This window comes from Linepithema humile, chromosome 6 (genome assembly GCF_040581485.1).
Source record: "Linepithema humile isolate Giens D197 chromosome 6, Lhum_UNIL_v1.0, whole genome shotgun sequence".
NCBI classification, from domain to species: domain Eukaryota; kingdom Metazoa; phylum Arthropoda; class Insecta; order Hymenoptera; family Formicidae; genus Linepithema; species Linepithema humile.
This window is the reverse complement of record NC_090133.1, coordinates 15,483,900-15,496,931: the sequence shown is the minus strand read 5'-3', so window position 1 is coordinate 15,496,931 and position 13,032 is coordinate 15,483,900. Positions and strand designations below refer to the sequence as shown.

Here is a 13,032-nt window from a genome sequence, read left to right as displayed (position 1 = left end):
GTCCTTATATTTTATTTAAAGATACGTGTAACATACAATCTAATCAAAATAATCTTGGTACAATTAGATGTAGTAAACTTTGTGCTGAAATAATACAATATTCATCATCCAAAAGTATATCAGTTTGTAATTTAGCATCTATAAATTTGGTAAAAGTTAAGAAATAATAAATTTGATCTTAACTTACTTAAAGAAACTGTTGAGTTGATAGTAGAAAATCTTAATAAGATTATAGATGTAAATCATTATCCGTTCGATAGTGCATCATTATCAAATCTAGAAAATAGACCTATAGGTATAGGAGTTCAAGGTTTAGCTGAATTTCATGAAATGAAATATTCATACGAAGACGAAGAGGCTAAATTGTTAAACAAGAATAATCGAATCTATATAAATGCATATAAAAGTTGTAATTAGAAAATATAATAAAACATATAAAAATTATAGTACATCTCTTGTTTCAAAAGGATTACTTCATTTCGATTTCTATGATCTAAACGATTATAAGTTTATTAATGATTTCGATTCTCTTAGATTAAAGATTAGAAAATTTGGACTATATAATAGTTTGTTAATTGCTCAATTGCCAACAGCAACAACATCTCAGATATTAGGGAATTACGATTGTGTTGAACCTTGGATATGTAATATATACTATAAAAAAGTGCTAAATGGGAATTTTAAAATTGTTAATAGAAGAATGTATGATGATATTAAAAAAATTGGATTGTGGGATGATAACATAAAGAATAAAATATTAAATAATAACGGATCTATAAGAAATATTTTATCAATACCTGAAAATATAAGAAGAATATATAAGACAATATATGAATTGGACAGTGATGTATTAATTGATTATTATATAGACAGGGCTCCGTTTATAGATCAAAGCCAATCTATGAATATTTATATAAATAGTAATGAGGAAGATATATATAACAAAATAAATAGGTTGATATTCAAAGCATGGAAATGTAAGTTAAAGACAGGATTATATTACTTAAGAATAGAGACAAAATATATCAAACCTAAGGAATTATGTGAATCTTGTTCATCTTGAATATAATTTTTTATTTTGTTTATTATATATTTAATATTTGATTATAATTTGAAATTTTATTGCTGTATGTAAAATGGATAAGGCAAATTGTAGACATCTTCTGTTTTACAAGACTTCAGATAATGCCTATGCTCCAGTTAAGGCATCGATGTGTTCTGCTGGATATGACTTAAGAGCGTCCTCAGATCATATTATCTATCCAATTCCAAATAAAAATGATCCTATACCGACTAATTTGAAAGTTATAATACCAAACGGATGTTATGGAAGAATTGCTTCCAGATCTGGACTGGCTTTAAAATTGTTAGATGTAGGAGGAGGCGTTGTAGACAGTGATTATAGAGGAGAGATATTTGTAATAATGTATAACTATGGAGATGCTTTGTTTGTAATAAATAAAGGAGATAAAATTGCTCAAATTATATGTGAGAAGATAGAAAATGTTGAATTATTAGAGATTACAAAAAAATGAATTAGATATCAATAATACAGAAAGAGGATCAAAAGGATTTGGATCTAGTGGAATAAAATAGTAAGTTACATTCCTTTTATAAAATTTTTAATCTTAATTTTAGTATTTTTATCTTTAGAACTTAAATGTTTCGATTTTAACGATAGAATTTTTTTTTCTGGATGGTATGCGAATCCGTACATATTATGTTTATAGCTTTTAATTTCGTTTAAGAATGTCATGTTATTGTATCTTTTATATTTTATATATATGTTTTTATCATTAAATTTATATAAATTTTTATGTAATAATGACTTTCTTATACACCATTTATGATTGTGATATTCGTTATCTAACATCGTTCTGTATATATAACATCTTGAAAAAGTAACGTTTGTAAAATATTTTACGACATGTTCCATTCCGAGGCATATACATATTTTTGGTTTATTTGTTTCCATTACTAAATTTGTATATTCCCAATACTTGGATTTGTAATCAGAAAAGTTTGACTTTCCTCCTGGTAGTATATATCCTGTTATGTTGTATATATCGTCATACGATCTGAATGTGTTTTTATCGAAGCTATTATTAAGAGTTATGATTTTATCTATTTCGTTGAAGTAATTATATATATGACTTAAATCAGTATGTTCTGATTCTTTGAATACAATAAGTTCTGATTTACAAGAAAAAATTATAACTAATAAAATTAATAATTTCATTTATTATATTATAATTATAAATAGTTTTAAGATTGGAATAAATTAATATTATTAATGTTTATACAAATATTTAAAGATTAACGACTAGAAAAATGTACAATATTAATTATTTTAGAACACACATGCTCCTCCTGGTCTTCTGTGATCAAATGTTGCAGAAATTTTACCATTATCAATACTTATTCCTGTAACTGCACTATAATCTCCCCTCATATATGGTATTGATTCGTGGTAGTTATATCTTCTGTATAATTCACGATTATTTTTACTAAATTCTCTTTCGGAGAATAATAAATTTGGCTCGAGTTGATGATGAAATCTCGGAGCTTTGATAGCATCAACTATATTCAATATCTTTGTTTATAATATTATTTAACACTTGAACTATTGATGATATTATTTTAGGACCTCCAGCTGCTCCTAATACGTATTTGGCATTATATTTATTAGTCTTTTTGTCTAACTCACTTAAAATACTAGTTGCAATAGACGAGATAGGATATTTTCCTGGCTCTGGAAAATTATATTTAGCAGGAGGGAGATGACCGGCGTCTATCCTATTTGGAAGTGAAAAATCGCTCATTTGGTTGTTAAATATTATACCAGATTTTGAAATGATCCACGATCCAAATCTTAAATTTATTGTACTCGTTAGGGAAATAATAGCATCATTTGTTTTAATTACAATATTTGCTGTTCCAGAGTCTGGTAATAATGAAAATCTCTGATAGTAATGTTTATCGTCGTTAGATGTTTTATTATTCAATAATATTTTATTTAACGTTATTTCTTGGAATTTTTTATTTTTCATCAATCCGATTAATCCATTCATATTATTGAATCTCGGATCTCCGAAATTTGTCCTAATTGAAAATGAATACTTCAATGCTTCTATTATTACATAGTTCAATCTTTGTTTATCGGAGTTATTATTCTTTTCCATATATGATTCTAGGATACCTAAAACAAAAATAACACATATACCTCCCCCTGGAAGATTTGTTGTTTCTAACTTGTATCTTTTTCCGTTGAAAGTATAATACTGAACCAAGGGTTTTGTAATTAATGGTTTGACTTTAAGAAAGTCGTTGTTTGTTAATATTCCGTTTTGCGAATTAACTTCATTTAATAGCATCGTTGTGTATGTTTTATTTCTGTAAAATAGTTCTCCTCCATACTTTGAAATATCTTTTAGAGTTTTTGATAAATCTTTTCTTATCCATATATCGTTATTTTGGTATACCACACATTCCAGTTTTATTATTTATAAAAACATCTCTATATTTTTCTTCAATATATATATATATATATATACACACACACACACACACACACACATGTGTGTATTGATATTTCTCTAGTATATCTCCTATTACACATTCAAATCCGTTATCTGCAAGTTTTGCTATTGGATTCACTATATTTTCCCACTTTAACTTTCCATAATTATTATGCAAATGGTAATATCCCTTTAAGGCGGAAGGAACTCCAACTACTTTACCAAATATTTTATTAGAAGTTTTAAAATCAAAAGAAGATGTATTTAATTTTATAGGCGCGACTTCTCTGAAATTTATTATAAAAGTTTTATCTGTTTTTAAAAATTTTATTATTCCAAAGAATCCTCCTCCGAGTCCCATATCTTGAGGTTTTCCAACACCTTCACATAACATAGTCGAAATAGCTGCATCAATCGCGTTACCTCCCTTTTCAATTATTTCTTTTGCGTTCTCTGCGCATACTCTAAAGTTACTAACTATTGCATTGTTCCCAATCTTATCATATATAGAACTATCATATTTTTTACAGCTACAAACTAATAATTCTACTAAATATAAAAAGTATAACAGTTTCATTTATTTAAAATGAAAATTTAAAAAATATTGAAAATATAATGACTAGAAAATATTGCTGGAAGATGAAAACAAAATTTGTTAATTATATATACTCGAACCTACTAAATCTTAATCCATAACCTCCTCTTCTCAAATCAAATACTGGTTCTCTCTTATAAATTCCAGTAACAGTATTGTATGAGCTATAATCATAAATTACCACGTTATTATTTTTCATTTCATTGACTCTTTCATAATATTTATCACATAATCTATTAGTAAGATAGCATTTTTCGGCTCGTATTTCTTTATATTTATTCGAAAACAATCTAGGATTATCAATTGCGTCTTTAAATGTCATATTATTTCTAAAGATATTATACATAACGTTTAATACTCCACTTGGAATTCTATATCCACCAGTTCCTCCCATCATTAATATAGGTTTTTTGTTCTTTAACATTATTATTACTGATGAATATGATGGGGGCGAAATTCTAGATATTGATTTATTATAATAATCTGGAAAATCTTTTAGTTGATTATTTAAAATAACACCAGTTGAATTAGATATAAAATTAGATCCAAAATATCTATTTATTGTACTCGTGAAACACAAGCAGTTATATTTATCGTCTTGAATACAAATATTTGTAGTTCCATGTTTTTTTTCTTTTTCTGAAACTTTCCATTTTGGTATTTTTTTACTATATTCGTAGTATCTGTACTTTGGAACAGATTTATAAAATTCTCTCTGGATTTCGATTATATCATATTTACTATTAAATATTTTTTTTACATCTTCTAATAGAACCTTTCCGACTCCTGGATAACTAGTACTGTAAAAGTCTATAGAACTGTTCAATCTTTTGTATGAAGGTTTTGTTATTTTAGCTCTGTATCTTACAAAGTCATTTTTTTCTATTTTATTGTTATAGTTATGTAAATCTTTAATAATATCTTCTGATATTGTATTATAAAAATGATTTATTCCTTTGTTCTTAATTTTAGATAATGTATTACACAATTCTATATTTCTCATTTTACCATTTGTTCCTATTAAATGTTTAAAATTTTGGTAGTGATTTATTATTCTCAATAAATTTCTATCTGCAGGAACTCCGTTTTTACACAGTACTTCTAAATATTCTATTATTTTACGTAAGTTCATCTTTCCCCATCTTCTATGTATAGCTTGATATCCTCTTAATGCACCTGGTACACCAATTTCATAAAAGTTATTTTTTATATCAGAAAGTTTAGTTAATTTTTTTGGAGATACTTCTCTTGCGTCTACCATAAAAACTTCTCTATTCATTTTTACAATACCTGTAAATCCACCGCCTATTCCAGAATCTTGTGGGGAAACTAGTCCCTCGCACAACATTACTCCTATAGATGCATCTATGATATTCCCTCCAAGAAGTATCAGATTTCTACCTACTGATGTGCAATAAATACTGTTTGTGACTATTGAATATTGTGGAAGTCCACATGTTAAACTCAGTAAGTATAGAAAATTGAAAATAAAAAATTTTCTCATTTATAAATGTATAAATTGTGCATTAAAATGTTAGCTATTTTATTTGTTGCAATAAATGTTTATTGTAATAGTACTATAGACGAATTAGATAAAGAAATGAAGCAATATTTGGAAGAAGCTTATAAACAAATAAAACCTTTAAATTATACTTATTAAGTATAATAATATTATCTTAAAGATTTAAATTATACTTATTAAGTATGATAATATTATCTTAGATTTAAATATGTATATTTTAAAGGATCTCTTTTTTTTATAGTTTATCTCTCCATATTAGATCTGGAACAGACTTAAACTAATATAATGGTTATAAATTGAGTCCCTCTTATACAATAGATTGATTATAAATATATATCCATATAAAATTATAGTAAACTTATCACAAACATATAAAGTTAACAAAATAGAATAAAATAATTACAAATATAAGAAACCATTAAAATTATAATTAACCGATCACAAACACTGAATAAAATTACAGTGACAAAACACCTTAATTGCACAAAATCACAAAAGTAAAAAAGTAATAACAAATGTAAATTTTATGTCTTTTTAGATAACTTCTTAATTTATTATATATAATTTTCAATTTCAATAGAGAACTCTAATGAATAACTTTGATGATTCTTTATAATTATCCAATTTACGTAATCTTTAAATTCTCTTATAAAATTCTCGGACAATACCTGATATCTTGAGATAAAGTCCCAATTAACTTTATCTGAAAATTCTCTTATTGTATCTTCTGACATACGTTGATATTTTGACGTAATCTCCCAATTTATAAAATCTTTATACTCTAATAGAAAATTTTTTGATAAATTTTGGTATTTTAGTACAACGTTTAAATTTAAATTTAATAAATGTTTCCTTATAAAATTTTCAGATAATATTTGGTTAATTTGTATACATTGCCAACATATAAGATTCGAGAATTTATCTATTATTTCTTCAGATAAACTTTGGAATTTACAAATAAGATGCCAATCAACTTTATCTTTGTATTCTATTATTATATCGTCTGGAATTTTAAAGTCGGTACACAACTGATCTAAAGATTCCTCGTCACATTTTCCAATTAAATATCTTATATGTTCTTGTTTTAAGTTAGAACTAACATGTATAATGTATTGACAGTTAAATTTACTTACGCAATAAGCAAAAACTTCATTATTTAAATCACCATTCAATAGAAAATCAAAATCAATATAGTCTTCAAACTTTTTTATAAAATCAAGTGACAGATCTTGGTTGGAAGAGATAAATTTCCAAATAACTTTGTCTTTGTACGCGCTTATAAATAATTCTGGTAATCTGTAATGAAGAGAAATATACTTCCAACAATTAGAATCAAATTTGTTTAGTATTTTTCTTATAAAAGAAATATCGTTGTTTAAAACTTGACTCTTAACTATATAAATAATCAAATCTTGAGGAATTTTATCAATTATTTCTTCAATAAAACTTTTTGATAGTTTTTGATTTTCTATTTTATTGATCTTAAATCTAGTTTTGTAAAATTTTTTTTTATAAAATGATCTGGTAATGTTTGAGTTGTGGATATAGTTCTATATGGAAAGTTTTCCAAGTCCATAAATTCCATGATATGTTGTATTGGCATTTTATTATTGTTAAAATATACATCCCATTTTATGTAGTTCTTGAATTTTCTTAAGAAATTAATATCTAAATTCCTTTTTGAAATATCTTCCCAAATTACATTAGATATATTGTTTGAAATAAATTCATGATATAGTTTTTGTTTTTGAGATATACACAACCATTGTACATTTGTCTGATTTTATCTTTTTGTTTGTCGACATAGAAATTTAGAAAATTTTCTGATAGATCATATTTAAGTAAGATTAATCCTCTGTCATTTTCGACAAATATTTTCAAAATATCCTCGTGAATACCATCAATATAATTAAGTACAACTGGCTTATATTCTATATAATGTAGTATTGATTTTGTTATAACACTACATCCTGTTTTATATAAGTTATTAAGATCTTCAAGATCGAGAGAATTAAATATATTGAAATATATTATGTGATTTGAAAAAATTCTAATGGTATCCATTTTTTAGTACGCTTATATATTTTCAGTTATAATATAAAATTTTTTACTTTAGTTACATATTATTTATTAATTAAATAAAAAAATTTTTATTATATGTACTTTATTAAAAAAATTATCTAAAATATATACCCTCCTCATTAACGGGCTTGGGACCATCTTGAATTTTATTTAAGGCTGAGTTACTGTTTTTAGAGTCAATATTGTATTGTTATAAAGTTTATGGTTAGTTATAAAAGATAAATCAAAATATACTATTTATTTTATTATTTTACTATAATATTTATTGTACATAAACATCTCCAATATAACTTATTAGGATATATAAACTAATAACAATTACTATTTGATATAAAATTTCAGTTATAACAAATATAGTTGTAATATATTCAATATTTTACAGTTTTAAAATTTAATTATTTTACAATATATAAAATGTACGTTAACAACAACGTTGTATATATTTCTATATTTTTTATTGTTGTAATAATAACGACACTAATAGTATGGATTGTTGTTATTTACATAAATAATGATAAATTGAATAAGCAGGATGAAATAAAGATAGATAATCCTGCGAAAGGTCCTGATGGAGATAAAGGTCCTGTAGGGGATACAGGTCTTTCGGGAGACAAAGGTCCTAAAGGTAACACTGGTCCTAAAGGCGATACCGGTCCTAAAGGCGATACGGGTCCTAAGGGCGATACCGGTCCTAAAGGCGATACGGGTCCTAAAGGTGATACCGGTCCTAAAGGCGATACGGGTCCTAAGGGTGATACGGGTCCTAAAGGTGATACGGGTCCTAAAGGTGATACGGGTCCTAAAGGGGATAGTCCTAAAGGCGATACTGGTCAGAAAGGTAATTCAGGTCCTAAAGGTGACACAGGTCATGAAGGAGATACAGGACCTAAGGGAGATACTGGTAAGAAAGGCGATACAGGACCAGAAGGAGATATAGGCCCTAAAAGAGATAAAGGTTCCAAAGGTGATACAGGTTCTAAAGGAGATAAAGGTTCGGAAGGAGATATAGGTCCCAAGGGGGATATAGGTTCTAAGGGAGATAAAGGTTCAGAAGGAGATATAGGTCCTAAAGGAGATATAGGCCCAAAAGGAGATATAGGTCCCAAGGGAGATATAGGTTCTAAAGGAGATAGAGGTTCCGAAGGAGATGTAGGTCCCAAAGGAGATATAGGTCCCAAGGGGGATAAAGGTTCCAAAGGAGATAAAGGTTCGAAAGGAGATATAGGTCCTAAAGGGGATAAAGGTTCGAAAGGAGATATAGGTTCCAAAGGAGATAAAGGTAAAACAGGCCCTAAAGGAGATAAAGGAGAGAATGGATCTCAAGGAGAACAGGGTCCTTCGGGGTATAGTAATGGAATAAATAAAACTTCGTCAATTAAATTAGATTAAAAATAATTTAATGATAATGTTTCTAAATAACGGTTATAATTCTTTGAAATAATATGAAATTTTATTATTTCTTTATAAAAGTAAGAAAATGGACTTCAAATCTTTAATTTCTAAGGAGATTAATGATAGATTTTGTTACATCAGGTATGATGAATTTGAATTGATAATGATGAAAGAAAATAATTATATTAATGCGACAAAATTATGTAAGCTAGGTAATAAAGAATTTTATAATTGGAAAAGACTTGATAAATTAAATTTAAATTTTATCTGATAAAATAATTTTTATCTTAAAAATTTATCAAAGTTTATCTGAAGAAATAATAGATAAATTCTCGAATCTTATATGTTGGCAATGTATACAAATTAACCAAATATTATCTGAAAATTTTATAAGGAAACATTTATTAAATTTAAATTTAAACGTTGTACTAAAATACCAAAATTTATCAAAAAATTTTCTATTAGAGTATAAAGATTTTATAAATTGGGAGATTACGTCAAAATATCAACGTATGTCAGAAGATACAATAAGAGAATTTTCAGATAAAGTTAATTGGGACTTTATCTCAAGATATCAGGTATTGTCCGAGAATTTTATAAGAGAATTTAAAGATTACGTAAATTGGATAATTATAAAGAATCATCAAAGTTATTCATTAGAGTTCTCTATTAAAATTGAAAATTATATATAATAAATTAAGAAGTTACCTAAAAAGACATAAAATTTACATTTGTTATTACTTTTTTACTTTTGTGATTTTGTGCAATTAAGGTGTTTTGTCACTGTAATTTTATTCAGTGTTTGTGATCGGTTAATTATAATTTTAATGGTTTCTTATATTTGTAATTATTTTATTCTATTTTGTTAACTTTATATGTTTGTGATAAGTTTACTATAATTTTTTTATATGGATATATATTTATAATCAATCTATTGTATAAGAGGGACTCAATTTATAACCATTATATTAGTTTAAGTCTGTTCCAGATCTAATATGGAGAGATAAACTATAAAAAAAAGAGATCCTTTAAAATATACATATTTAAATCTGAGATAATATTATCATACTTAATAAGTATAATTTAAATCTTTAAGATAATATTATTATACTTAATAAGTATAATTTAAAGGTTTTATTTGTTTATAAGCTTCTTCCAAATATTGCTTCATTTCTTTATCTAATTCGTCTATAGTACTATTACAATAAACATTTATTGCAACAAATAAAATAGCTAACATTTTAATGCACAATTTATACATTTATAAATGAGAAAATTTTTTATTTTCAATTTTCTATACTTACTGAGTTTAACATGTGGACTTCCACAATATTCAATAGTCACAAACAGTATTTATTGCACATCAGTAGGTAGAAATCTGATACTTCTTGGAGGGAATATCATAGATGCATCTATAGGAGTAATGTTGTGCGAGGGACTAGTTTCCCCACAAGATTCTGGAATAGGCGGTGGATTTACAGGTATTGTAAAAATGAATAGAGAAGTTTTTATGGTAGACGCAAGAGAAGTATCTCCAAAAAATTAACTAAACTTTCTGATATAAAAAATAACTTTTATGAAATTGGTGTACCAGGTGCATTAAGAGGATATCAAGCTATACATAGAAGATGGGGAAAGATGAACTTACGTAAAATAATAGAATATTTAGAAGTACTGTGTAAAAACGGAGTTCCTGCAGATAGAAATTTATTGAGAATAATAAATCACTACCAAAATTTTAAACATTTAATAGGAACAAATGGTAAAATGAGAAATATAGAATTGTGTAATACATTATCTAAAATTAAGAACAAAGGAATAAATCATTTTTATAATACAATATCAGAAGATATTATTAAAGATTTACATAACTATAACAATAAAATAGAAAAAAATGACTTTGTAAGATACAGAGCTAAAATAACAAAACCTTCATACAAAAGATTGAACAGTTCTATAGACTTTTACAGTACTAGTTATCCAGGAGTCGGAAAGGTTCTATTAGAAGATGTAAAAAAAATATTTAATAGTAAATATGATATAATCGAAATCCAGAGAGAATTTTATAAATCTGTTCCAAAGTACAGATACTACGAATATAGTAAAAAAATACCAAAATGGAAAGTTTCAGAAAAAGAAAAAAAACATGGAACTACAAATATTTGTATTCAAGACGATAAATATAACTGCTTGTGTTTCACGAGTACAATAAATAGATATTTTGGATCTAATTTTATATCTAATTCAACTGGTGTTATTTTAAATAATCAACTAAAAGATTTTCCAGATTATTATAATAAATCAATATCTAGAATTTCGCCCCCATCATATTCATCAGTAATAATAATGTTAAAGAACAAAAAACCTATATTAATGATGGGAGGAACTGGTGGATATAGAATTCCAAGTGGAGTATTAAACGTTATGTATAATATCTTTAGAAATAATATGACATTTAAAGACGCAATTGATAATCCTAGATTGTTTTCGAATAAATATAAAGAAATACGAGCCGAAAAATGCTATCTTACTAATAGATTATGTGATAAATATTATGAAAGAGTCAATGAAATGAAAAATAATAACGTGGTAATTTATGATTATAGCTCATACAATACTGTTACTGGAATTTATAAGAGAGAACCAGTATTTGATTTGAGAAGAGGAGGTTATGGATTAAGATTTAGTAGGTTCGAGTATATATAATTAACAAATTTTGTTTTCATCTTCCAGCAATATTTTCTAGTCATTATATTTTCAATATTTTTTAAATTTTCATTTTAAATAAATGAAACTGTTATACTTTTTATATTTAGTAGAATTATTAGTTTGTAGCTGTAAAAAATATGATAGTTCTATATATGATAAGATTGGGAACAATGCAATAGTTAGTAACTCTAGAGTATGCGCAGAGAACGCAAAAGAAATAATTGAAAAGGGAGGTAACGCGATTGATGCAGCTATTTCGACTATGTTATGTGAAGGTGTTGGAAAACCTCAAGATATGGGACTCGGAGAAGGATTCTTTGGAATAATAAAATTTTCAAAAACAGATAAAACTTTTATAATAAATTTCAGAGAAGTCGCGCCTATAAAATTAAATACATCTTCTTTTGATTTTAAAACTTCTAATAAAATATTTGGTAAAGTAGTTGGAGTTCCTTCCGCCTTAAAGGGATATTACCATTTGCATAATAATTATGGAAAGTTAAAGTGGGAAAATATAGTGAATCCAATAGCAAAACTTGCAGATAACGGATTTGAATGTGTAATAGGAGATATACTAGAGAAATATCAATACACACATGTGTGTGTGTGTGTGTGTGTATATATATATATATATTGAAGAAAAATATAGAGATGTTTTTATAAATAATAAAACTGGAATGTGTGGTATACCAAAATAACGATACATGGATAAGAAAAGATTTATCAAAAACTCTAAAAGATATTTCAAAGTATGGAGGAGAACTATTTTACAGAAATAAAACATACACAACGATGCTATTAAATGAAGTTAATTCGCAAAACGGAATATTAACAAACAACGACTTTCTTAAAGTCAAACCATTAATTACAAAACTCTTGGTTCAGTATTATACTTTCAACGGAAAAAGATACAAGTTAGAAACAACAAATCTTCCAGGGGGAGGTATATGTGTTATTTTTGTTTTAGGTATCCTAGAATCATATATGGAAAAGAATAATAACTCCGATAAACAAAGATTGAACTATGTAATAATAGAAGCATTGAAGTATTCATTTTCAATTAGGACAAATTTCGGAGATCCGAGATTCAATAATATGAATGGATTAATCGGATTGATGAAAAATAAAAAATTCCAAGAAATAACGTTAAATAAAATATTATTGAATAATAAAACATCTAACGACGATAAACATTACTATCAGAGATTTTCATT

General features: G+C 26.2%; 3 protein-coding genes across 3 annotated transcripts; 2 read left to right on the top strand and 1 right to left on the bottom strand.

The window, feature by feature from the left end:
• Nucleotides 1–2,595: 2,595 nt before the first annotated feature.
• LOC137000790 (uncharacterized) lies at nucleotides 2,596–5,501 on the bottom strand. Its single transcript, XM_067358269.1, has one exon. It carries the CDS (start codon nucleotides 5,459–5,461, stop codon nucleotides 4,178–4,180), a length of 1,284 nt encoding a protein of 427 aa, XP_067214370.1. The 5' UTR covers nucleotides 5,462–5,501; the 3' UTR covers nucleotides 2,596–4,177.
• A 67-nt stretch (nucleotides 5,502–5,568) lies between these two features.
• Nucleotides 5,569–9,106, top strand: LOC137000743 (collagen alpha-2(IX) chain-like). Its single transcript, XM_067358094.1, has 2 exons — nucleotides 5,569–5,580; nucleotides 8,249–9,106. Exons 1-2 carry the CDS (start codon nucleotides 5,569–5,571, stop codon nucleotides 9,104–9,106), a joined length of 870 nt encoding a protein of 289 aa, XP_067214195.1.
• Nucleotides 9,107–10,652: 1,546 nt separating this feature from the next.
• On the top strand, nucleotides 10,653–12,683 carry LOC137000791 (uncharacterized). The gene has a single exon (XM_067358270.1). The coding sequence runs from the start codon at nucleotides 10,748–10,750 to the stop codon at nucleotides 11,813–11,815; it is 1,068 nt and encodes a 355-aa protein (XP_067214371.1). The 5' UTR covers nucleotides 10,653–10,747; the 3' UTR covers nucleotides 11,816–12,683.
• The last annotated feature ends 349 nt before the right edge of the window (nucleotides 12,684–13,032 follow it).